Source organism: Cryptomeria japonica, chromosome 1 (assembly GCF_030272615.1).
Source record: "Cryptomeria japonica chromosome 1, Sugi_1.0, whole genome shotgun sequence".
In the NCBI taxonomy this organism is placed as follows: Eukaryota; Viridiplantae; Streptophyta; class Pinopsida; order Cupressales; family Cupressaceae; genus Cryptomeria; species Cryptomeria japonica.
The window spans coordinates 657,034,747-657,062,543 of NC_081405.1; the positions used below are offsets into that span (position 1 = coordinate 657,034,747).

General features: G+C 38.6%; 1 protein-coding gene across 5 annotated transcripts in view; it reads left to right on the forward strand.

Moving 5' to 3' along the window:
* LOC131050449 (uncharacterized) overlaps positions 1-27,797 on the forward strand; it is a 256,321-nt gene that overhangs the window by 40,305 nt on the left and 188,219 nt on the right. For all 5 annotated transcript variants that reach the window (XR_009106948.2, XM_057984628.2, XM_057984626.2 and 2 more), the window contains 2 exons: positions 4,196-4,233; positions 23,837-23,930. Coding sequence is in view for 4 of the 5 variants with exons in the window: in XM_057984628.2 (XP_057840611.2) it covers positions 4,196-4,233; positions 23,837-23,930 (132 nt within the window). In the remaining variant the exon portion in view is untranslated. The remainder of the gene's footprint in view (positions 1-4,195; positions 4,234-23,836; positions 23,931-27,797) is intronic.

Genomic DNA, 27,797 nt, shown 5'->3' on the forward strand with positions numbered 1-27,797 from the left:
TGATCAAATGATAAAGCTAAAGAGGAACAACCTCGGATTCCAAGCACTTCATGAATAGATATCTAAGGAATGCGTCTAACATAAGATCCAAGATATTGCTAGTGTGTGAGCACAACAACACAGACGCCTTTCTCACGAAATGAAGGCTCCCACTCAAGACACCTAAACTAAAGCAAACGACCGACTAACCGACTGACAGACTGACTCAAAGCAAACTAAACTAAAGCAAACCAAAAGCCAACGAACTAAACTACTTGAGCCACTCAAGATCATGAGTCAAATGACTCAAGGCTAATTAATAACAAGGCTCAAAAGACCTCTAATCTAAAACACCCAAAAGGAAACCCTACGCTAAAGCTATATACAAGACTCCTAGACTCAACACGACTCAAGGAAGCGAAATATGTACATGAGTTTACATGATTTCTCAGGTTGTGCAACAGGAGCATGGCAAAAGTGATGGTTCTTAGTCGAGCAAATTCATCTTTAAATACAGAAAAGCAAGCTCTCACCATGCATCTCTCATACTCAGGGAAGATTTCGTGCAAGATAATCAGTTGAGGTAACTCATTAGGACCATGATCTCTCCAAATGCAAGTTGTTTTCCCAAAACCCCCATAATCGAAATCATAATAACTGTCAAGGCAAGGATTAAGGAAAGAGACAACCTGGCATTGTTCATGCTCGAATGGAAGTGCATTGTCGGAAGCGAGGTCACCAGTTGCTTCAGGAGGTCGCCATTGATGATGAACCATTCCACGAGCATTTGCAGTATGTTGATATTGATTTGGAAGTTTTTCTTGAAACAAGCCCAACGCCCCTTTGAATAGCTCAATATTCTTTGTTTTCATAGTGACATCTTGCATAAACCAAGCATCTTCATGAAATTTTGTTAGCATATCTTCGAAAATGAGAGTCTCCTTGATGGATTGACCTTCAAACATCTCCTCTAGTTGATCAAATATAATCTCTGGTGGCCTTTCTCCTTCATGCATAGTCTCGGGAGGTCGGAGCTGATGATGGACCACCTCACTCACCATAACTTGTTTGTCTTGAGAAAATTTGGGAGGTGATTCCATTTGTGTTTCCTCCGTAAGATCCTTCAATGCTCCTTTAAATATCATGAGAGTGAGGACATCCTTGAGCGCCCCCTCGAATTGTTCTTCATACTTGGGCTCACTTATGATGATTTGTAGCTCTTTGTTCAGCATCTCAACTTGATTGTCACCTTCAAGGATACTATTTGGAACCTCTTGCAATTCAACCTTAAGGATCTTCTTTTGTAGCATAAGTGAGAATTCTTCAAGGAAGGAGTCATCTTCTTCTTTGATTACTTGTTCAACTCTTGGATCTTCCTTTATCACTGCCTAAGCACTCTCAATTGTTTCTTCAACTTTTGTTTCATGGTATTCTTCTTTAGGTGCAAGGCATGGTGAGCTATCCACTGTAATATATTGTTCCACAGGTGCATTTGTATCGTCAACAACAACTGATCCTTCTCACAATCAGATGCTGGAGCAATTTCTTGTTCATAGGTGCTCCTGAATTCAGCTGCGGGATGTGCACCCCAAGATCTGTTCACAATACACTCTTCCTCGGATAAAGTTGGCATTCCAAACTGATTTCTGACTTGATTGATGGCCATTTCACATATTGAGCAAGCAAATTCAGAGTGAGGTGAATTGTGAATCCTACACCACAATGGTAGCAATATGTTTTCTAAACGCATTTCACCATTCAAAATAAGCTGACTCTCGATCATCCATAAGAAGCTCAGAAGAGGATCTTTGGTTTCTGGGACACAGAAATTGCTTTCTTCTGCTTCTGGCCTGGGAACATCCCAAAAGAAGATCTTTCCTTGGACTGCCAATTCTATCCTTGATAGGTATTTCAAGCAATGCATTTCATCATGTTCATTTGTCTCATGGATTTGACACTGCCTTGGCCTTGCAAACTCAGACAATCTGCGTGGATAAAGCTGTGTATCTAATCTCCACCAAAGTTGAGGAAAATCAACTTGTTTCCTCGCGAAACTGTTGTTGCTCCATTGAGAAATCTTTCTTTTTTGATTTTTGATTTTTTGATTTTTTTTGATTTTCTATTTTTTACTTTTTTTTTGGATTTTTGGAATAAGAGAGATCTTGAATATCTTAGATTCAACTCGAAAGCTCAATTGGTTCCAGCTTGCTTCCTTCTTTTGTAAGTCAACTGATGACCCAACGATCACCTTCCTTCCTCCGTACCACTTTTGTCGAGCGTTGAAGATGGCTTTCCACTGATCTTCCTTGGATTCAAGAGTTCTCATTCGCTGTCAGGCACTCCTAATTCTATCAGTTGTTGAAGCGTCTATCGCGATCAAGCCCTCCTCCTAGCGCCAATTCTGTTGATGTGTCTTTTGTACACGACCAAACACAGAATAAAATACCTAAAGGTACCTTATCCTTTCTTGAATAAAACTTCCCGACTGCTGAAGATCTCGCCGAAGGATCAGTCGGAGTAACTCCAAGGTTCTGATATGTAGGTTCTCTACGTGTGGATAAGCTCTTTGCGGTACGATGTGATTTTGCTGGAATCACAAGGGGACTTACTTTCGACGACCTGAATGTCTGATTTGCTTTGGATATTATTGGAACGTGGAATTTCACCGGCCCTTGATTTTAAAAAAAGGAAAAAGGATAAGGGTTGGGATGGGATCTATTTCTAACACTAAGAACGTAAGAGCAATGAATGACTTTTGATGAAATTCTAACCAAGTCTTGTCTTGGAAAGCGTGCAAGATGGTGTCTTTGACCAACATATTGTTTGAACAAGCTAAACTTGAAAAGTTAGAATGCCAAAGTCTTAACAGTAAATTAAAATTTTTCAATTTTCTTGTGCTTCAATTTTCTCCTGCCAAGTGTAAAAATGAGCTAAACTAAAGAACATCAGAATCACATTTTGAAAAACTTGGGAAAAGGCACAGCAAATGAGGTGGGTAATGATTAGTCAGGGTTAATTGTGAGGTTTTGGAGAGTTATGCTACTATACTTGTTATGTCACTGTGTTAGATGGACCAATGTTCAGGAAGTCGGTTTGATTTAATGAAATAGTCATGCTTAACCTTTTTTTATAACTGCTTGACAATCTGTTACTGCTTCTCACAGTGTAGCAGTTAAATCAGAATGTCAACTACTTTCGGCACTGCATCCTGATCCCTAGCCAATCTCATCATGGAGTTCTCTCATTCTACTAAAAGAAGTTATCTTCCAAGCAGCTAGACATAAAATAATGAAAAAAATGCAGCTGACTTTCAAATAGTACATGGCAAAAGATAATGTGGTAGAACGTTTTTATTTTCCTGGTAAGCCAAATCCATTGATATATTAAACTATTAATTCTTTCCCAAAACACTTCTTACTATGAGCAAAGCAACTGGTGTGATTGGATCTACTTGTTTTCAATGACTAGGTAAATTTTTGATGTTTAATATATTCATCAAAATATTAATTATAACAGAGTCAGATTTTTATTCACATATTGCCTTTAATGTTACTGCTTGGTAACTACAAATTTGACATAGATTCCACATTAGGTTTATATGGTTTTTATCTCCTTGGGTTTCAGGCTATTGGCATTTTAGGATGTCAGACAAACATGTCATGTCTGTGAAATATACTCCAATGACTTGTTTGGGTTGCCATTCAATTGATTGGGGGGCATGCTCACAGGTAATATTAATTACTGAGGCCTCTAATGAAGTCACAGAAATACATTTGGCACTGAATAAGCACAAAACATCAGTGAAATTAGAAATCTAGCTCATATTTGTGGCCAGTATACACCTCTCACCCTGTTTACCTATTACATTAATACAAAAGCTTGCTGAGGAGAAACTGACCAACAATGTTCACGATGCCACTAAAATTGATTATAGATTGATTTCCTTTTATTTCCACCTGATTAGCAGCTACTATGTATGACGAACTCTTAAAAATAAATTTTAATATACAGTTACAAGGCATATACAAGTCAACTATTTTGGTAAACACAAAATTGGTTGATACATTGTCTTGAGTTACTGTCCTGCTCATCTTCTGTGGAAAGATTGAATGTTGCTTCTGTTCATGTTCTCAGTTTACCATCAGCTGATATCTTGACCATCAAGTTTTGAGTTTCTTTCTTCTTCTTAACTGAATCAGAATGTTTAAACTTGCAGGTGGTTGCGTTCAAGAAAGCCAAATGAATCAATGAATGGTAAGTCAGCAGCAAGGGACTGTTCCATGCTTTTTTATCTCTCGATAATTGACTTCTTGGGATGATTTTTATGTCTTCGATTGTCCATTGATTATTTGTTTATAGTTCATGGAGTTTGTTCTATGACAACAAGTTGTGCATCTTTATTAATCTAGTTCCTTTTTTTTGAATAGAAATGAAACCCATAGATATTCATTAAAATGAAAATCCTTATGGATCTAATCAATTATTTGAAAAATGAACCTAGTAATATCATAAACAACCATTAGAGAGTAATCGCAGACTGCAATTAGTGTAATGTGTAAACAGGCACTCAGTTATGTTAAATAACATATCACATACATGTGGAATGCTACCGTCTTTGGTTAACTTTACTATAGTGTGGACCAATTCCTTTACTCAGTAAACAATTATTTTTATTCCAAATTCCAATACTCCGAATAACAATGCCCAAATATTTTCTTATATTCCCATGTCCTTGAGTTACTCAGCCTTTCACAGGAAAGTAAAAGAAAGAAACTTTATTAATACTCACAAATGTCCGAAGTAGGTCAATGACTCGAAAGTAGTTTGAGTTAAAAAAGAGAAGTACTAGTGTAGGATGATTCTAGGTTAGGAAAGTAAGCAAACACTAAGAGATAAAGCAAGGAAACCAAAGTAAATGGTAATAAACCTTAAGCGGTCAGACCTCCAAAGTAAATGGTAATAAACCTTAGGCGGTGAAGAGAGGCCTCCAAATAGGGTTTGCATGGTGAGAGTCAATGTTTATCAATAACATATTTAGGCCATGTGGTCCTCGTCTCTGCAGTATTTTAGGCCCAAGATGGCTTTGCAAGTCAAGCATGTCATATTAATTGTTGATGGAAAGATCTATTGAATGATCAGACAAACTGCCTTGCACTACGAGATGAGGATCTATTGTTTTGTTTTCTTCATTAGATAAAAATAAGGAACACATTGTCTTTTATGAGATCCCTAGGAGATCATATTTTGTTAGGGACACAGGTGGCTACCTTTCTTTGGTTATTCTTCTTTTGTCATTCACAGTCAAAGGTGCTTGGCTCTTTACATTTTGAAGGCTATCTTTTTGAGTCAAGCCTTACAGAGAACTCTGAAGGATACTATGCTAATTTCTTTCATCATATTCTATTCATCGGAGGTATTAAATACCTTCTGGATACTACAATTTCATGCACAGATGGACATGTATTAGTGATACATGGTCCCCTCATAACACACTAGCACCAAGGCTTGCCAGTCCTCATATTTCTGCAGCATATGTGATATTGTACAATATGCTATATTGGTGAAACTTAATGTAAAAGCACAAAAAAGAGAATTCTTTTGGCTTGCTTCTACACTTGGGAATGGAGGTAATAACCATAGGTTATGATAAAGGTCATATTTTTGTCCTAATTATAAGTTCTAGCTTGTGTTTAGCTGGGATTACCCAGCATAATATTGACTTTAAGCATAGTTTTCTTATCTTGCTTTCCATTGTAAATTAGGCTGATGCAGGAAACTTTATTGTAGTACTGTCATGGCTGTGACACATCCCTTTTTTGCCGTTTCTTTACTTCTCAGAGAAAATCTGTTCTTGTCACACTACTATTTTAAATATAACGACGACCTTATTCTCAACAGTCTTTTTTATAATAGTAGTGAACCTCAGAAAAGGCAAATCAATCCAATAAACAGAAGTAATATATATTATATACTATAGTGTAATGAAAGCTTTATTGAAAACGAGAGTTATTTAATGAAAGACAGCAATATCTGTGAATAGATGTTTTGTATAAATAATGAAACTACAATGTGCCCCCTGTTGGCATTGATGACAAAGTTGGTAACAAGCACATTCAGATTATACAAACAGCTTTGCAGATCATAAAATCAGATTGCTCGCTGTAAGTTTTTACAGTGAACTGATATACTGTGAGAGCAATGTCTTTGATCATTGTCTTTGCTGTGTACGCACATTTATCTTCTTCCTCAACAACAGGATGATACTTTCAGATTCAGTTTCAACGATGATATCTCTTTCTCCTAATGGCATCGTACTTCTTTCAGATTTGGACGACATCATATTAGTATCTTTTTGACGGCATATGTTAGATGGTTGATATTTGGTTGTGGTTGGTTCTAAGCAGTTATAACTATCTTGAACTTCCTCTACCTTATTTACACATTAAAAACAATATGGAGTGCACTTTGTTTCATTATACAGAGTTTAATAAAGTGCTGTTTGAATTAGAATGAAGTTAGACTTGTTAATGATAAAACAAATAACTAATAACTACTTCTTCAAACCGATGCTAACTATATTCATTCTTTATATTCTTGGATGGTTCGATGCTTAGGTATTCTTTTTAGTGTGCATTGAAGAAAGGTTGATCTGAGACAAGAATTCTGTGTTTGTAATGTGCTGTGAACAAGAAAGTTAAAAGTCTTGTTTGTGTGAAAGTACCATACATGAAGACAAACTTCTGGAAATATGGAGTTTAAAATACTGAGTCATCTCTTAATTCATTAAGAATCTTAGATATTCAAGTGAAAAACTAGAGAAGAAAGATACAAATATTGTGAAGGAAGTCACTGTTTTTCTTTCAGATTTTCAGAACTACTGGAGAGTAAAGTATATGCTGAGAAAATAGTTATTATTCTATTCAGACCTTCAGGTATATCATTATTTTGAATTTGGTATTCATAAGACTGTTGGTTAAAACATTCATAGTCATTTGTGACACAATATCGGTAGTATCACTGCTGTTCCTTCTCTCAGAATAATATTTAACAGTGAACAGAGTTGCTGAAGATAGTATTTGCTGATATTTTAGAGATTGATTATTTTCAAGTTGTTCTGTACAGTGACACAGAGACTCGTTTATTTTCAGAATTGGATTCTCTTTCTTCCAGAATATCATTAAGAGTTGGTTGTCTAGTTTTTCTGTGAATTCTTTTGATCAATCCAAAGACATATTGTTCTTAAACTTTCAAAGTTTGCATTTAATTATTGTAAAGGTTGATACTTGTGAAGCGGTGTTTGACTATGTATCATAATTGATCAGTTTTCTTGGAGTTGGTGCTCAGAATATAAGAGTTGGTGCTCTTAAGTAGAAGGGATTTGGTGATTCCTTGGGTTGGTGCCCTAAAAATTTGTAAAATATTTTAATCGTGAGGCTGGTTTAGGATGGTAGATCCTAGCAGCGTTTCTCACTGTGGTTTTCCCATCTTGGGTTTCCACGTATTTGCTTGTGTCTTTTTTTTATTGTGTGGTGTTTACTTTCAGAATTCAGTTCAGTATTTCATCTTATTCTTCAGTCTAAAAGTAACTTATCAAAGGAGTAAATTGGATAAAGGATTGAAAGTTATTTACTACTGATTCACCCCCACTCTCAGTAGTAAATCTGTGTTCTACACCCCCTTTGTAAGAAGCAGCTTAGTATATACAACCAAGTATTTGAAGAGATAAAAAGATTGAGAGGGGAAAGTGAAATGTTACTCCTTGGGAATCAAATATTTCATCCATTATGCATGGACAAGGACAAATAGGGTGAGCATAGAGGATGAACAACCCTAGGAGTGATAATCAAGTTATGGTCAAAATTTTATTGCACAATCTTTAGCCCCGTTAGAGTGGGTTATAGTGGTGAAGCTTTGCTAAAGGGATTTATATATCCTTGCTTCATGTTGTATAAGCCCTAAATTTTCAAAAGTTTTTTGAATGGGGGTTTATTTGAGCTACCCACAAAGTGACCCACTAGTTTTTTGGTGTTTTGTTAGAATTTTGACCTGAAGTATAATTTGTTAGGGAGTCAAATTAAGTTATTGATTTGGGTTCAGGTATAGGTGTTTGGTACACATATGTAACTTTTTTTTCGGGTGGGGGTTGTTGAGTTTGTTTTGGGTTCATCTATACAAAAAGCTTATAAAATCCTAAATACATACATATTTGCATTGAAAAAATAGGAACTAAGTTAATGATACCACATAGCATCATATAATAAACAAAACTACCTTAGGTATTAAAAATACTATTTAATTGTCAACTTGTCATACTTCAATCTCATGATAGATAATTATTGTTGAATATTAAAATAATAAAATCAACAATCAATGTCATAGGGGTCTTGGAGAAGATAATCGTCGTTATCATTGACATTAGATGATGCATGTAGATTAAAAGAATCATGACATGTGCCAATAATACTTGCACTAAAAGTTTGTGTTGGCTATTTGATTCCTTCACAAATGAATAATGTTGGGAAGTGAAAGCATCCAAGTTAGTATGCTTTGGTACCATATCCTACAATATTGTTTCCCCTTCGTTGTAGTCATTTTGTTTGTGTGAAAGAAGGTACTACTGGTTTGAATAAGGTCTTGCACCTAATGTATTTCGCTAGTTCCTAGAAGGAGAATTATTCATATGACTTAAGTTTACTTAGGTCCTAGGTGTTGTTTTTGAAAGTCCTAGTTGTCTAGATAAGAAACATCATATCTTATCTTTACAACTTTAATTTGATTCTAGTTACTGTTGTGACCTAATCACACATCACCCCATCCCAGATAGGGACCCCCCTAGCTTTTAGGCCCTTTTGGTCGTTTGGCCTTGGTTTTTGTGTGTGTTGGTTGCAATCTCTTCAATCTCTCCGCGTTGCGGATGTTCCGGGGTCAGTTAAGGTTAATCTGCTTCTCTGTCAAGCAAATTCTATGAAGTCTAGGGCCTATTTTGTCCTTTTTCTAGGGTTTTGCCTTTTGTCCTGGATTTTAGGGGTTCCTGTTAGGGTTTGGGGAAAACTAAGCATACGACTGGAATCAGGACCCTTCAAGGGACCTAGTGAAATTTGAGCCCAAACGGGGCAACTTTCTATTTTTAGAAAGTCCCTATTTTTTAGGGATTTTTTCCGAGTCTCGGAATGTCATCGTTTTGCCAAAAATCAAAGTGACTATTTTTAGTAATTTTTATTTTTAGTAAGTTTCTATTTATAGTAAGTCATTATTGCACCCTGTTCGGGGATCTAATGCTGACACCTGGAAAGTTTCTATTTTTGGAAAGTTAGTACTGGTAGGGTCAGTCAGACGAGGCGGCAAGGAACAGGTGTTCGCAGACATTTCTAACTCCGGAAAGTCAAACAACAGACAAAGATAGCCAGAAATAGGGTCAAGTGCTGGGAATCCATGCCTAAAATGGAAAGCTCAGGAAAACACTTCAAAACAATAGGAGGTCTAAATATTCGAAGTCTGAATTGAGAAAGCTGTTCACAGGTGGGAAAATCCATGTGTCCATGGATATGTTGAAAATGCGCCTAAGGCTAGGCTGGGGCGCTGAATTGAGAAAGCCATTCACAAGTGGAAAAATCCATGTGTCCATGGATATGTTGAAAATGCGCCCAGGGCTGGGCTAGGGCGTTGAATTGAGGAAGCCATTCACAAGTGGAAAAATCCATGTGTCCATGGATGTGTTGAAAATGCGCCCAAGGCTCGGCTGGGGTGCTGAATTGAGAAAACCATTCACAAGTGGAAAAATCCATGTGTCCATGGATATGTTGAAAATGCGCCCAGGGCTGGGCTGGGGCACTGAATTGAGGAAGCCATTCACAAGTGGAAAAATCCATGTGTCCATGGATATGTTGAAAATGCGCCCAAGGCTGGGCTGGGGCGCTGAATTGAGGAAGCCATTCACAAGTGGAAAAATCCATGTGTCCATGGATATGTTGAAAATGCGCCCAAGGCTGGGCTGGGGCGCTGAATTGAGAAAGCCATTCACAAGTGGAAAAATCCATGTGTCCATGGATATGTTGAAAATGCACCCAAGGCTGGGCTGGGGCGCTCAATTCAAGAAGGCATTCACGGGAGGAAAATCCATGAATCCATGGGTGTAGTGAAAATTTCACTTGAGCTAAAAAAAATTGGAATTTCGCCGAAGGCATGGAATCCAAGGAGTCAAGGAGGAATGAAAAGCAAAATTCCCCTCGGGCGAATTTTCGAATATGCTATTTTTAGACACCAAACCCCGACCAAATGTGGAAATTTTTATAGATTCGGAATTGGGATGAAATTCTCCATCCAATGAGCCTGACTCCTAAATTTTAGGAAGATCCCTAAAAAATAGGGATACTGAAAAGGTCATGAGAGTCCTTCAAAAGCAAGAGATGGCAAGTTGGAGTAGAATCGAGCAAATCCTGAGAAAGATCCTTCAGAATTGGAAAGAATAAAATCAACGAGTTGGCAGGAGGAATCTTCCAGGTATGACGCATGACTGGGAGCATTTAAGGAAAGTCCTAAATTTGAACTCGTTCGCATGGGAAGTTGCCTTTGCATGGCATAGTGATTGAGGAAAGTATGACGCGCCATAAATGCAATTACTAATTTGATGCCTCTTGAGAATTCTATATAAGCTGGGAATGGCATTTCATTTTTCACGTGCAAGATTCAGGAAAGAAAGAGTGAAGAAGTGAAGAATATTCATACGTAGTCTCTATTTTCATCATTTCGAAGTACTCCCAAGATGGTAGAACCTAGCAAGGCAACTAGTATCTCCAGGCAGGCGTTGATCAAAGCGGAGATGAAGGGTTTTCTTTCTCATTCTCGGTTGAATTCAAGATGGGAAGAAATCAACGATACTAACCTTGGCACATTCAACTGGGCTGCATTCAAGATACGAATGTTCGGAACAACAGGACACAATCCATCCCCAACAACTGTCAAAATTATGAGAAGTGGAATAGTTGCAGCAGCTGGCTTTCCTCCCGCTATTCAATGCCCAGATCTGGTCTTGGAATGTGCAACACATTACAATCTGGAGCGGAAAACAATCTCAATGCCAGATGGCAAGTTACTGGCAACATTGACTCCAGAGTCAATTGGTGAAGCCTTCGGAATCCCTTCACATTATTCCATGACTTATAGGACCAGCAGTGGAGCTCAAGTAGTATATGAAGCAGGCCCCGCCAGGTGCGTTGATTTGATCAACAAGCAGTGGTTGTTGAAGCCTAGAGTGCACGCTTCCACGATGCCCAAAACTCTCACAATCTTCGAGTTCAAGCAGGAATATGTGGACATGATAAAGATGTTGAGCAGAGTAATGGGATGCTCACACTCGGTGAACTTCGAGCCTTGGATGTTCTTCTACATAGGCGAGATCATGAATTCAAATACATTGATCGACTGGGCTAGATTGATCAGTCACTACTTGCATAAACAACTGAAGAACTTGAAAGAGAAAAGGTCCCAATCCTTTTTCATGAGCTCCTACCTGTTCTATATGCTTGCACGAAGGGGAGGATTCGATGGGCTGCCAGCAAGAGGAATCATGGGCTGCGGACCAGCTCAGTTAAAAATGCATGAGTGTTATCCTCAGCTACATCTCTCCAATGTTAGCTCTTACAGGCTGGTGAATGACACCTTCACCATGTACTTGACACGACTTATGCAAAATAAGTTACACATGAGGTTGTCTCCACAAGCAAGTGCCTTGGTCCAGAGGTATGGCACTGCGTTCCTGCAATTCCCCAAATTCACCTACATCAGGACACAAGGGTTCTCCTTCCAGTCTTACAAATAGCCCAGATATCCGTCAGACAAACTTATATTGCTCGAGCTCATGAGGTAGTTAACTGCCTATGATTAGTTGCAGAAGAAGAAGAAGCAATCTATCGAATTTCCAATTGTCTTGGGGGATTTCATGGAGATATGCCCAGGTTTGGAGACCGCTGAAAGTGCAGCAGGGGAATTGGCATTCTATCGCCTACCATTTTACACATCCTGGGCCCAATATGATCCTTACAGCCAGATTAGGAAGGTTGCCGGTGTCAAATTCATACACAGATTTCACTTGGAGGATTACTGGGCAAGTGCCGAGGATGACCTTGAGGTCCGGAAAAGAATGCACTCCAGACTGCCCCTCGACACCATTAGAATAAGTGAGATTCATCAGGACCAGATCAGGTAAAGGAAGATTCAGATTTGATGCAATCCGAATTCGAGAAAGCAAAAGATCAACCTATCCAATTGCCAGATTGGTCAGAGCTTGAGGTAGATGATTTGAACATCTTAGCTAGACCAGTGCTTAAAATCACTAAGCACTGGATTGACAGGCAGACAAGAAGGTTGGTGGAAAACAATGTCCATCTAACATACCAGCTGATGGGAAATCTGGATTCTCATAGTGAGGCAATTGAAGGCTCTTCACAGGTTCAGGTAGGAAGAGAATCCCGGATGGACAAAGGAAAAAATGCCCCAAAGAGGCCAAGGGCAGCAAAGATGAAGGATATCCAGCAGGAAATCCTGCACGAGGTTCAACAGGAAGCCCAGCAAGAGGAACCTCCACAAAAGAGAACAAGGACAGGAAGGGAGCATTCACCAGTTAGCTCTTCAAGCGTACAAGAGGTGGAGATGTTCCCACATCTCGTAGGCCCACTTCCAGGGAACGTTCTAGCGCCTGATATACTCAGCATCAATGCTTCACAGGGCTGTCACTAGCCAAGAAGTCAGAGGCAAGAAAGTCCCCCGCACTAGGATGAAGTTCACCAGGATAGCTTTGCGGAGACTATCCTTGGTGAAATGGAAGAAGAATCTCAGGAATAGGAGCATGCAGACGATCATAGCCATTCCATCCCCACGCTAGATTGGTTGGTAGGCAGATTGGGAATCAAGCAGAAGGAGGGACCAATCCTGCTCAGGAATTAGAAGAATTATTGAAGAGAATGGATCGACCACCGGAAAGAAAGGCCCCCCGGAAGTTTCCCAAGGTAGTCAGGGAAGAATCTGGATCCCGGACCTTGCACATTGCTGAACCTGCAGTGGATAAAGATAGGAGTGAGATTAGGCAAGAAGATTACGTCATCAGATAGGTTGATCTGGGCCATGCTTCTTGTAGTGACGTCTTCACACATCGCCCCATTGCAAATGGGGACCCCCCCACTTTTCGCTTTTTAGAGTGGGCAATTTTGCGTTTCCTGTGCCCGAGTCTTGGAGTTTTGATCATGCCTAGTGCCGTCTAGGGTTTTTGAAGTGTTAGGATCAAGTTGCAAAAAATGATATTTTTAATGATCCTAAGTTTTGTCTAAGTGTAGACATATTGAGCAATAACGTGTTTTTAAACACGCGCATCAATCATTCTAAAGTGCCAAGATATTCACAGATCTTTTGGAGTTGTTTTCTCGCTCCTAAGGTATTATTTAAGTTGGTTTCGCACTTTATTCCAATATTTTCTTAGTGTTTCGCTCATATTTTTGGAAAATTAGTATAAGTCTAGTCAAATTTAAAGTCGCTGAGTGATTTTGAGTGGTTAAAATGATAAAATCCTAAGGGAAATTCATATTCCAAGGGTTAAAGGGTCAAAATCCATGCTAGAGGTGTTTTTCCCCTCACATTCCAGACTACCCAACCCATTCCCCCACTCAAAATCCACTCTACACATGAGTTTCCCCTGAAATCCATACTAGCTACTAATTTCCCCCACTGTTTATCCACACCTGGGTCGAATTTCCCCTGGAAGTGCTAAAATTTGGCTAAGTGTCAGGATTTATCCAGACTGCCATCGAATTTCCCCTGGGAGTGCGGATTGGAATGCAAGGATAATTCCATGCCTGGGTCGATTTTCCACCAGGATTTTTGTGACAACTAAGTGAGGATTTTTGTTCGGATTTTTATCCAGGCAGAGGTCGATTTTCCCCTGAGCATTTTTGTAAGGATTTTTGTCCGGATTTTTATTCAGACAGGGATCGATTTTCCATTGGGAACATTATGAAGAGTTTTGAGTCCGGATTTTCATCCAGACTGAGGTCGAATTTCCACCAGGGAGGTATTTTTTCAAGCTAAGTGAGTTTTGAGTGTGGATTTTTGTCCAGACGCATATCGGATTTCCCCTGGGGGTGATTTTTTGCAAATTGAGTGCTTTTTTGTCTGGATTTTTGTCCAAACTCATCTCGATTTTCCCCTGGGAGGTTTTTTTTGTGCATTTTGATGAAATTGAGCATGGATTTTTGTCCAAGCATGGGTTGAATTTCCCCTATGGGGCAAATTTTGACACTTAAGTGATTTTTGAAGGGATTTTTCAATCCCAATTGACATCGATTTTCCCTTGGAGGCTTTATTTTGGATTTAAATTGTAATATTTTAATAAATAAGCCCCATTTTGATTGCTTTTAAATAATTATTTAAAATTTAAAAGCAAATTTAATAACTTGCAATAATTATTAAATGTTAGAACCTTCTAGAAGCAAGTTAGGGTTTCACCAAGCAAGTATTTATACAAGTGTTTTTTATCCCACATTGCTTGTGTGGTGAAAGTTGGAGGTGAAAGCAAGTATATGAGAGGAGACTTAGCATTATTTTATTATTATTTCTGCCAGGTGTCTCCATGAAAGGTGATTTTTCTCCCTTATTGGCGAATTTTGGCAAAGTATTCAAGTGAAGTGTTGGGTTGAGGATTCTTTCCTCCATTTTTTCTAGCTTGACTGTTCCAACCTCCATTGTTGCAGATTCGAGCTGCCATTGAAGACTTTTTTTTAGAATCTTGACATTGGCGCCATAGCTGGGAAAATTTCGATTTTTATTTTGGAGTTCTTTGTGCCGTTGTTTGGGGTGATTTTCTTCATGTTGGGTGGCTGCCATTATTTTCAGACCTTGCTGGGCGCCATTGCTAGGAGTGATTTGACCTCCATTGTTGGCTGAGAACACATTTTCAGAATTATTCTTCATTGCCCAGCTCATCCACACTAAGGTGATTTTGGTTAAGGGCTGTTTGGAGGAGTTTTCAGTGCATTTTTAAGGGCTGCCATTGTTGTTACAGTCTGAAACTCCATAGTTACAGGTTGTCTTCAGACTGATTTTCATTTCCAACCACTTGCCAACTTGGAAAATTTCGCTTGGGCGTCATTTCTAATGAGTTTTTTGGGCATTTGGTGGAGCTTGCATTGCTGATCTAAGTCTGAAACTCCATTTTCAGATTTGTCTTCAGACTTAGATATTTTTTACCAGCCCTTTGTTTGTGCCCAGATTTGACAAACTTCACATTGGGAAGGTGAAATTCATCAAATACAGCTGTTTCCTATGACTGCGACAAGTTTAAATGACTGATTTATTAAAGTTGCAGGTTGTCTTCAGACATTGGGCAGCCATTGTTGGACCTTGGAGGGTGTCTTCAGACTTTAAGAACTAAAAATCAGACTTTTCCACACCCTTTTCCAAGCATTTTCAGAATTGTGGTATACTTCCGGGCACTAATTTTGATATTTTTTTGAGTATACCAGGTTTTCTTCAGACTGAAACTTCATTTCCAGCCAGATAGTTGTGCTCAAATGTGACCATTTCTGAGTTTTGAAGGTCAAAATAATTCAAATGCAAGCATGTGACATGGCTGTGACCACTTCCAGCCATTGATATTCATCATTTTCAGTGTGTCTTCAGACTTTTTGGAGCCATTTTCAGACTTTCAGAGGATGTATTCAGACGTAAGAATCAGAAAATCAGACTTCAATACACCATTTTCTGAGTATTTTCAGGCATTGGAGGGCGTATTCAGACTTTGTCCTCAGAAAATCAGACTTTTATTACAACTTTGATATAAAAAATCAGTCACTTTCTCAGTGTTTTCAGACCTCCAAGTGATATTTCCAGACCCGGACATTCATTTTTGGGCTCCAAACACTTGATTTTCTGAGTTTACATGGGTGTCTTCAGACTTAGCAATTATTATCAGACTTATCCTAAGTCTGAAAATCGGTTTTTCTTAAGGAAAATCTTCCAGACTTTAATCCGGACCTTCATATTTTCCAGAATTGGTGTTACAATTTTCTAAGATTACCTATCACATGTTGGGACAAATGTCAGGAACAAAGTCCTGATGCTGTCCGGATTTCCACTCCATGGAATGGTGATCCAATCAACACAAGATTTTCAAGGACAATGAGTCCGGATGAGGGTTGGATTTCCACTGCAGGGCGGAATTACAAAGGAAGGAAGTTGTCCAGATAGGCATCAAATTTCCACCAAGTGAAGAATGGACAAGGATAATACGGATGGTTTTGAGGAATGATCAGTCCATATGCGGATGAATTTCCCACCAAGGTTGAAGTTAAGTTTATCATACTAGTGTTTGATTCAATGCTTATTTGTTTTGCAGGACTGTTACGAGGAAAGGAAGTACGATGATCAAGGCTTGAAGTGAAGGAGGATGCACGCAATGAGATAAGGAAGATCAATACTTCAAAGATTGTATGGGGATTTCCGGATAGAGGTTCCAGAAGGTGAAGATGAGGACTAGATCAATCATGAAGAAGACTTCACTTTGATGGTGAACAAATGAAGGAAAGCAAGTTCAAGAAATGAACACAAAGGATTTTACATCAAGAAATCCATAAGTACATCAAGGAATTTCAATATCAAAGTGCGTCATGGAAGGAAATATTTCAGGATTCCAAGATTGGGAAATTTTCCAAGCATAAGGAGAGAACAGTTTATGGAATTCCTTAACATAAGGATGGAATGTAGAGTATCATAAAGGATTCCAAACATTGTGAAGATGAATAATGTACAAGGCAAATTGATTAAGTGTGCAAGGCAAGTTGAGGTGGCATCCTAGTCACCATCCATTCAATCAAAGGGTACCAAGTCAACATTCATTCAAGGAGGGAATAGGTGACACATGGCGCTACATCAAATATTATTGTTACCTACCCTCGTTTCTTATTGGCCAATGTAATGGTGGTTGTACAAACCCTAATTAGGGTTTTATCTTGTAATCTTGGCCATTGATCTTAGATCAATCTGGGCCATCCATTTTGTAAGGGACTCTATATATGCCTCCTTGTCTCTCATTTGTAAGAGAGAGTTTTTGTAGAATTGTTGGTATATGCTACAGCTATTTGAATCCTAATCATTGTTCAATTGTTGGTGATTTTGCTCTTCAAATGTTGTATTTGCATTCATGGTTCTCAATTCCTCCAAGTTAGATTAGAATTTAGTTCAGAATTTATTTTCATGTATGTTAGATTGAGTGGAAGATTTGTTGAATTTATTTTTGTGGAATCCTTAATCCATACCACTAGCCTCTTGCCCCTGGTAAGTGCGCCTTGTGTGGTCAATTGGAGTTTGAGTAAGCATAACTTCAACTATTATGCGTCCGTTGACAAGCATCAACTTGGATGGTGTCTACGTTTGATGGTAATAGTTTGAAAATCATTAAGTATACCTTAGATGATTGCACTAAGCTTGTGTCAATACCTGATTGTGAGACCTTGCCTGGTTTGATTCCACTAAATCCATTCATCATTTCCTACATTCCTAGGTTTAGAATAAATTTCCTGAACCCTATTCTTTTTCCCCCTTTTTTAGTAAGAAGTAAATCTAGAGCCATATTGATAAATCCTAAGTTATCGGCATACTTATCCTGATCCATGATAAGATTGAGCATTCATGTACAATGTAAGTCCCCTTGTGATTCCAGCATTATCATATCAAACCATTGAACTTATCCACACGTCAAGACCTGACATTTCGTAACCTTGGAGTTGTCTCATTTGATCACGAAGCATAGCATATGAGAGACTTTGTTCAAGAGAGGATAAGATACCTTGGTATTTTATTCTGTGTTCGCATGTGCATAAAAAACACATCAACACTTCCACTGGTCAAGTTGTGGGGGATTTTGAAGATTCCTCCTTGGCCATGAAGGAGAAGTTGTTGAAGTCAAAGGCAAAATGTAAGCGGCTTAGGGAGGAAAACAAACTTCTATGCGAATACGTCAGGAGTTTCAAAAGACCCCTTAGAGAAGCAGGTCCTTCATCCACTCCTCCTACCTTCCTTCCCAAGGAAGTAGTTGATGATGTAGAACTTATTAGAGCAATGGCACAAAATTCCTGGGAATGGGTAGAGGATGTCTACGCCGAGGTAGGAAAATTCATTGAGGATCTAGCTCAGCTTCATTCGAAGTTTGTGACCCTCCTAAGCAGATTAGAGACAACAAAAGAACTATGGGACGATGTAGATGTTTACCAAGACTTAACCATTTCCTGGCTCAGGGCTCTGACGAAGACTCCAAGGCAAACCTTGGTGGACGAGAAAGTGATCCAAGAGAATGAAGCCTACGACTTTCCTCGATGGTTCTACGCCATCTGTTCAGGAAAAAACACCCTTGACAAATTCAGCATTGACTCTGTCACCTTGAAGGAGTCTATCAGAGGGATACAGGAAGAAATCCTTATTGCCATGGAAGCTTTATTTTCAAGGAAACTCAGTGACGGAGGAATAACGGTGAAATCCTTGAAATCCTAGTTGCACGATTTCTTCTTCGTCGGTTCGTTCCCTAAGGAACATTTTGTGAATGTTTCTTCATTATCCGGTATGATGAAGAAAACGCAAGAAGTCATGGCAGAGTGGGAGAGCTTCTTTTCCAGAAGCGAAGAAGAAATTGCCTTGTTGGAATTCAACATTGAGAATGTGCCAAGTGTCTACATTGGAGAACTAGAAGCTGTCGTCGGTAGATTCATTGCATACGCCATTAATGAACGAGATAATGGTCGTCCATTTTTGGACGGAAGTCTTTTGACTGAATAGTGATGGCATATTTATTGTTGAAAGAATATTGACTAGGCATGGACCAGTCAACGCATGCCACCACCGGATAAGGAATCTTCTTGCATATCGCCTTCTCATTATGGTTTTATGACAGATTCTTCGTGCATGCCGCCGTCACTTGGAGAATGATGGGCATTTATGATGGTGTCGGTTATATTCTAGGTATGGTCAGCATCATGAGGCATTTAATGTGCTGAGTGGGCGCTATTTTAGGCTCTTTTAATTAATTGTGCATGGGCATAATGGGTTATTAATTGCAAATTCCCACCTTGTTGCACCTTGAGTGGGGAATGTTTAGGGCAAACCCTAATTAGGGTTTTTGCATGTAATCTTGGCTTGAGGCCTATATAAGGGGGTGACCCCCTCATCTGTAAGGAGGAGAGACTATCGTCAGAGATGGTTGCTAAGAGTTTTTGAAGCAAACACTTAATACATTGTTCAATTGTTGGTGTGTTCTTGTTTTGTTTTGGAGCTCTCATGGTCTCATTCTCTTCATAGATTAGATTTGCTTTCATGTTGTTAGACGAACTGGATTTGATAGGATTGCTTGTTGCAAAATTCGTGATCATACTTTTGGTATGTAGCTGATTGTTGCATACTGTGCAAAGTTAGCCCGAGCCTCCGTTATATGTGTAAGTTTAACTTTGATTATCAGGAGAAGTTGTTCGATTTGATGGTTTCTCTTGATGATTTGAAAATCCTTAAACACACCCCCTGAAGATTGCACCGCCTTCGTGTAGTTGTGCGTTGCTGGCAAAGCGAAGCGTGGTTGGATTTTGCGCAAGTTATCCCATCTCTTTGTTCATAGGTTTAGATTACTTTTAGTTTAGTCTTTCTCTGCTCTATTCCTATTTACTTTCTGCATAATTCAAAGTCCAAAGACCCAAAACAAGAGCTTTTATTGCAAATCATCTGTACAAAAGATCCTTGAGCTTGTATAAGTTTCTTCAACATACGTAAGGCCCCTTGGGTTATCAGCAAACCCATCAAACCACTGAGTCACATCCACGCACTGAAGGAACCTTGGGAATTAGCCGTTTGAGCTTTAAGTAATCCTAGCATATGGACTAATCTTGATCAAGAGAGGATAAGGTGATCGTTGGTGACTTTATTCTGTGTTAGACACGGTCATAAAAAACACGTCAACAGTTACCTAGGCCATTTAATATTTCATTAAGGTTGTTGTCTCATTGTATAGGATTAAGACACATGTCAACATCCTGTCTAATCCTACATCTCTTGTGGAAGTTGTTTGGTCTTGCAAGGATTTTAAGGGCGTTGAAGAATCACCAATCAACTCCTACATGGTATCATAGCTTCAATGTTGTAGATTCCTTCCTAAATCTGAGGGTTGCCATATGGCTTGAAGAATTTGTTGGGTGCATTTTGGGGTTTCAAGGACCTCACGATTGAATCCATGGCATCAAAGAAGGTTAGGTTTGTCTTTCATTTCATTAAATTTTGTTATGTTTTTTAAGATTTGCAAGGGTTTCAAGTAGGTTTTGAAGTTGCTAAATCAAGGGGTGGTTGATTTTTTTGGGTACTTTGGGCCAAATTTGACCTTGCCATCATGTCTGAAAGGCCTAAAAACATATAGATTGATTGTCAAATTGTTGATAACGGAGACTTTGGCTAGAGGGCATTAGAGGTTTTTTTTTGTAGGTTGACGAAATTTGTATGACCGTATGGATCAGTACTCGATCATACTATACAGATTGTACCTAAGCACGAGAAGAAATCTTCTCTCTATCGATAGAACAATCTTCTATACTTTTTGACATATTTGTTGCAATTTTTGCATAATTGGGCGTCATTTTGTGTCATACTGTACCTTGTTAGGGTTTAGGTAGATCGGAGCAATAAATAATATTGAACATAATGTAGAATAATGAGGCAAAAAATAACAATTCACAATAACACAAATTTAACGTGGTGTTGAAGTGATAGCTTCAGTCGGTATGTTACTAAGCTGACTTAGACAATTTAGTTTTACCGATTAGTTAGGATAAAATAATAATTAAAATATATTCTAAATGAATCGATTGATATGTGAATCGATTCAATGATAATACGTATTGACTAACTATTAGTCATTAGATGTGTTGTTTAATGCATAACTGATCTGAGGGGAGAGGCGTGATGTTTGAAATAAGACGTGATGTTTGGAACATACATCTTATCGAATATATAGGATCGGTCTCTCCCTCTATTAACATATCGACAATAAGAAGACATAAGGTATAGAAAATACATTCACACATTTAATATATCAGATTTTATTCAACAGTTGGAAGCAAAATAGTAAATAGTTTTTGTAAAGCTAAAAGTAAATACATCTTTACAATTACATCTTCCTCCTCCCAGATCTAGTAAAAACTAGGGAAGAGGTAGAACTAGAGGGTCTAGTCCTAGAAGTTTGCTGTGGGCGTGAGTGTGACTGTGCCTCCTCGCTCGGTATGTCTGGCTTAGGTTGTGGCTCGTCCTCCATCCTAGATGAAGCTATGTCTCTACTTGCTCCTGGCACTAGCAATGACTCCTCATCCTCCTCAATGTCATCCAACCTGAAACCAAATCCACCCCCCTCCTCCATAGCCTGCCTCTCCAAATAAGTGATGTCATCCTCTGTAAACAATGGACGCTGCTCCTGTGATTTCCAATCACTGTAAGGATCTATATTATCCAAGTCAATTGGACCAGCCGGTGCTTCCTCTACCTTCCTTATGTGCAACTGAAGATTATATTGCACAAAGACAAGGTAATTGAGGCATTTTTCTATTCATCTAGATGCAACAAAAAATAAATAAAATGTTTTAAAAAAGCATAGAAAAAAAATCAGAAAGCCTACCCGAGAATCTAATTTTTCATCAAAAACCACCTCAAATCCACTTGAAATCCGCTTGGAATGGGCAAGAATTGGAGGAAATTAGTTTCCAAGTGTGTTGGAGTGTGTTTTCCCCCTTCTCAGCAGAAAACCAAACATAAAATGATGAAATAAAACAACTTTTGGCCGTTTTCTGCTTATGTACACAAGCGGCCGAGCTTTTTTGATAGACTTGCTGAGTTTTTGCTAAAAACTCGGTGAGTTTTGCTTGTGAGTAAAAGTCGTATTTACTAACCAGGCAAAATTACTTGATGAGTTTTAACTACTCGCCGAGTAGTTCATCTATGATTTGAGATGTAGGCATGGGTGCACCATTCTTGCTTGGGCAAACTATAGTTTCCATTTGAGGGATGCCACACAAACGGGTTTTTACCCAACTATAATTTTTGTGATTATAATTTGAATTATAATTTTCAATCTTTAAAAAATATAGAAACTAATTTAATTATTTATTTTTGTAATGAGTTTGTGATGATCCTTTCTCTTTGCAGAGCTTTTATTTTAGTGTTTTTCTTGTAGTGTGAAGGTTGCAGTTACTATCACTTGCATACAATTGTGTAGTAGAATACAAGCTTGCATAGTTTTTGTAGCAGCCTGCACAATTCTTGTAGTTGCCCACTAGTCTTAGTAGTAGTTTCATTTATAGTTTTATAGTAGAATTGTTTATTATTTTTGTAGTAGGTTTAAAAGGATAGTTTTACTTTTACTTTCATCAGAATAGCTATATTTCATCCACACTCACCTCACTACCTTTAGACCTTTCACATATAGCCACAATGCCTTTCACAAGTTTAAGACCTTAGATCGACATGTAGACCAAATTGAAATATTTATTAAACATTAAATCTATTTTATATGCAACCTCAATTTTGGCCTATTAGTGTCCCTCAAACCCACCATAATTGTCTAGTTTTCCCTTGTGTGAAACAATTTAATAAACAATATTTTAGAAAATCATGCATGTTTTTGGAATTTGGGCCACAAACTCTAACCCCAATAGTCTAATGGACCCCACCCGCACTCTAAACACTAAAAAAAAGCTATATAAATTGCATAGCCCTCATCATTTAGATTGTTCACATTCGTCATTGTGATTTCTCTAAAAAATGAAGATTTGGTTAGAAATGGTGAGGAATTGGTGTTGGAGGAAATATGGTGACAAAATTATGAAAATGGCATGTGCCATGAAGGTTTGTGTGGTCTTGGAGGCCTTAATTTGGACTTTTGTATTGCCTCTCTTTTGCTTCTATTCTTGTAGTCTACTTGCACCTTTTATTTGTATACCAAATTTTATCCATCGCGGATCATCTTTTTGTTACCATCTTTGACCTCTTCTCATTGTTCATCAACCTAGATTTACATTCCCATCAATGCTCATTTTTATCTATGCTATGAACAGCTTGAGTTTTTAGTGAGGTCATGCAAATGTTAGGTTTTTCATTGCCTTTGCTCAAGTTTTTGTACATGCTCTGATTTTCAAAGGAAATCTGGTAACACAATTGGTTGTAATGCCAATTTCAGAAATTTGCATATTCCAATTACCTAATTGGAACTCTATGATTATAGTAGCTGGTAATTTCCGATGATTCTCATAGTTCTCATTTTTTTTTCTGAATTATAAATAGGTGCTAGGGCATATTCGATATGCCATTGTCAAGAAAATCTGTAGTCTATAACATTCTGCTTCATTGATTTGTGGTTAATCTCTTTTTTTATTAGATTTGGGAAGATTTATGTACTTTTTAATTTTGTATTTTTGGGAAGATTTATGCACTTCATAATTTTGTATTATGAGATAGCAAGTTTTGATTTCTTGAGCCATTTGATTGTTACAAAAGATATATATTGTAAATCAATTTTTTTATTAAATTTGGGAAAATTATGTACTTTTTAAATTTTATATTGTGAAATAGCAATTTCTGATTTCTTAAGCCATTTGATTGTTACAAACACTTGATACTTTTATTAGTTGAAGATTTGGATTAGGCCACAAACACCTACTTTTCATGTAGGGTGTGTTGCCTCTTTATTTCTCCTACCTATGTAACTGATGAAAGAGTTGGTGCAAACATTATAAGTTAAAGCTTTCCTCAACCAGTTTTATAATCTTTGCCACTTGCTTTTGTTTTTTTGACTTATCAGAGTTGCCAAATATGTTGGGAGATTCTGATGTAAACAAGAACGTAGACGTTGATTCTGATCCAACTTTTAGTCAACGCCTTGAGACAATACGAAGGTATGTGGATTTATTACATTTCAAGGAGGCAATAATAATAATGCTGGATCTCAATATCTTGGCCTATTAATGTTAATGGCCAATTTTTTTGTTATAGGAAATTTGCATTTAAAAGATGTGCCTCTTCAATCCTACACAATTCAATTGATAGTCATGCCATTAAGGATCATTTAGTTGATGTTGTAATCACCATAACTTTAAATTTGTTAATACTTTTGTGGTAGATTTGTTTCATTATCCAATTGTCAGATAAATGTAATAATTTGGTTAATAGTTATATGAAGTTAACCCATGGTCATGGTCTAATCAACAACCACTGGCTCTTTAAGAAGAAAATATACAGTCAAGCATATGTGCTGATTTTATGTACGGTCCGCAAACTACACTCTCTGCAGTTGAACATTACCTTTGATAAAGAATCATTTGTGATATTGTCATATGATCATTTCTCGTATGAATTGTTGCATTATTGATCTGGCTCCACTGCCTTTGCAAAGTAGGGTTAGACTTCACAAGCAACACAGTTTGAAACAACTATTGACAACACAACAAGATGGAAGAGTAGGAGTAAATGGATCAGTCAATACAAGAGTAATTTGATACACAAATACATAGAAGATTTTTTTATCGGTCCTGCAAAGACATGGATGAAACAACCACAAAAATAACAAGGATGATCATTGACAAATTTTGGAAACATGATTCTTGATTCAATGAAAAGATAAAGTGTTAACTTATATATTCATGCAATATGATATTTTTTGGTCCTCAAAAATTTCGTAAAACTTCTTACACTGAAAAGGATTTGTACTTAGTTCATTTGAAAGAGGAAATATCACGACTTTATCCAGCAGCCTTTTTTTCCTAGCTCTTTGTTCGACAAGCTGCAGAAAGTTTAAACCTTCAAAATTTGTGCACTTTTTTGATCCATTTTCATTTCCTTGAATATTTTGGCTTGTTCAGACTCACAATCATAAACTTGACTGCTTTGACATCCTTCTCATTGTTTCTTTTGTTCTAATTAGAGTTTGTCATGGTATCTTTGTTGGATACTTTTGTGTTGTATGTATTTTTCTCTTTCACATAAATTATATATCAAAAGTTAATTGAGGTCCAAGGCTGTGGGAAAGCTGGTCGTCATCAAACTGACATGCTTGGAGTAGCCTAGGTTATCCAAGGTAGTGTTAGGTGTAAATTGAGTTTCACAAGCTTCCTGGTGAATGTTTTGTTAAATTATAATGTCTTACAGGAAATTGAAGTTCTCAATGTTTACTGCTACAATTGGTAAATTAAATACAGGAAATAATAATGTACATGGCAATGCATACCAGACAGCAGTAAAATATATCTTTATTCGCACATGCAATTATTACAGAGAAGAAGACCAGAGATGGTTGGCCAAGGATTACAATAGACCCAACTATACCATACTATCTTCCTTGGTGGTACACAATATATTTAAAGAACCCGACGGTTGCCGAGAGGTACACAACCGTCAACCAAGCGACACATAACTACCTGACCCACTTAATACAATTAATTAATACATGTTTGGATAGCAAATATTATCAGACATAACAACAAACAATTTATGCTGACAACATCATCCCCCCCAAAAGAAAAAGTCGTCTTCTTCCAGACGACGAGCAAACATAAAGTAATATTCGGGAAGACTAAGGACAGACAGTGACTTGGACTTGACAACCCCAACTTGTAGTGTACTTGCCAAATGAAATGGGGGTTTGGGGGCAGCGCTCCTCGTAGGGTCTCGGGGCAGCGCCCAGGGCGTGCTCGTCATGACACAGGGAAGGGTTGAGGGGCAGCGCCTTCGCCGCCAACACCAAATTACAACCTTCGAAACCACACGAAACTCCATGGCGCACATGATTTTTGTGATTTTTTGAGATGCCAAAAACATTGTCGATGAAGCCAAAAAATCCAGAATTCACTCCCACCACCTGCTTTTTCTATCCTTCTCGTACGACCTGACCATGTACGGCTTGATACACATTGTGGTCTGAAACATCAGACCTACGACCTGCACACCTATGTGCCTGTACGGTTTCATTCAACCCTTCCCATGTCAGATTTCCTTCCGCAGCCAATTCTGTACGGATTCTTTCAAACTCACCTTCCAAGTCCGTACGAATTTTATGTAGTTCCATACGGATTCTGTCTAAACCCCTTGAATGCAACTTGTCCGTACAGAAGTCTGTATGTTTTTGTATAGATTCATACGGTGCTTCTTTCCAACATGTGCTCAACTTCCCTTGTACGGATCCACATTGTTGTTTCGTACACAGTTCTACCACAGCCACTTGAGGATTTCGTATGGTGATTTTGTTTGTTTCCTGTACGGTAACCTGCAATGGCTAATGTCTACTATCCGTATGGGTTCGTATGGCTGTCTTCTTCGGCTCGACCTTGCTTCCCGTACGAATGTGTAAGGATGTCCTCAATGGCTTCGTTTTCTAAGGCCAAAATGTTTTTGTACAAAGGTGTATGACTTCTCTTCCTTCCCTTCTCCGTGGCTTCCCTGGCCCTGTACAGATATGCACGACCTCTTCCCATTGTCCCTTCCGTGAGCTTGTACGGGCCCGTATGTTCTTGGCTCCCATGTCCGTATGGATTTGACTCCACTAATTCACTCTGTAGTTTTGCCGAACTTGGTTGGCTCCTGTACCACCCCTTCGGCTGTAGGGGTTTCCTGCTACCATCCGTAGGTGTCGCTCCGCTTACCATACCTTCAACTGTAGGTGTGACTATGCCTTTAGCCGTAGGTGTCATCATGTCTTTGGCCGAAGGTGTCATCATGCCTTTGGCTGCAGGTGTTTCCTCCCATACTACCTTGCCATTCGTAGGGGTCTTTCTACGTACCACACCTTCGGCCGTAAGTGTTTCCTTCCGTACCATACCTTCGACAGTGGGTGTTTCCTCACGTTCAGCCATAGGTATTTCCTTCCGTACCATACCTTCGGCCGTAGGTGTTTCCTCACGTACCACACCCTCGGCCGTAGGACTTCTTCCGTACCTTCGCCAACCTCTTTGATCTCTCTAATTTCCAACATGTTACAGCCCGGGTGGAAGACCTCATAGTCCTCCATCTGCTAGTGAAAGAGTCTGTTGAGGGAGCTTGTCTCATCCTCCGAGCATCCCTCCAACTCTAGTACTCCTTTGTCGTTGGGTTCCATCTTTCCCTTGGCGTCATGAGAGTCATCTGAGTCAGAATCGGATGATGCCAGTTCCTTGCTCACTACTTGGTTCCTCAAGTCAATCATATACTTATGACCTTCACTCTCAATGGAGAGTGTATTTTTCTTCCAGTTATTGTTGGCACTGTATGATAGGATGTCCTTTGGAGTCATACTGTATTTGGTTTCACCCTCGTTGATTTCCATTGCCGCTAGGTGATACATTTTGAGGTTTTGATGGGCTAGACTCTCCCTGTGTGAAGAGTAATTGCGTACTTCTCATCTTCAAATTGTATGGGCACTCCTTGATTGAATGCCCCAACACTTGGCAAATCTCACAAAACATATTTCTAGGGCAATTGCCTTTCGTGTGCCCCTCAATTTTTCACTCAGTACTCCATAGTTCATTACCTGCTTTGCTGGTTCCTTTCTTGGCCTTCAATTCTTTCATCATTCTCAACATGTCCTGTCGAAGGGCTCATACGGTTTTGGATTCTTCGTCACTGCTACCTTCGGTGCTCTCATCATCATCGGTCTTCCTCTTCTCTTGGGAGGAGGTTTTGTTTTCACTCTTGATGTCCATCACTCGATTGCAAGCATCGGCGTACGAGGACGGAGGCACTACTTTCATCTTCTTGCGCAGTGATGGTATAAATCCCTCCATGAACCACCTCTT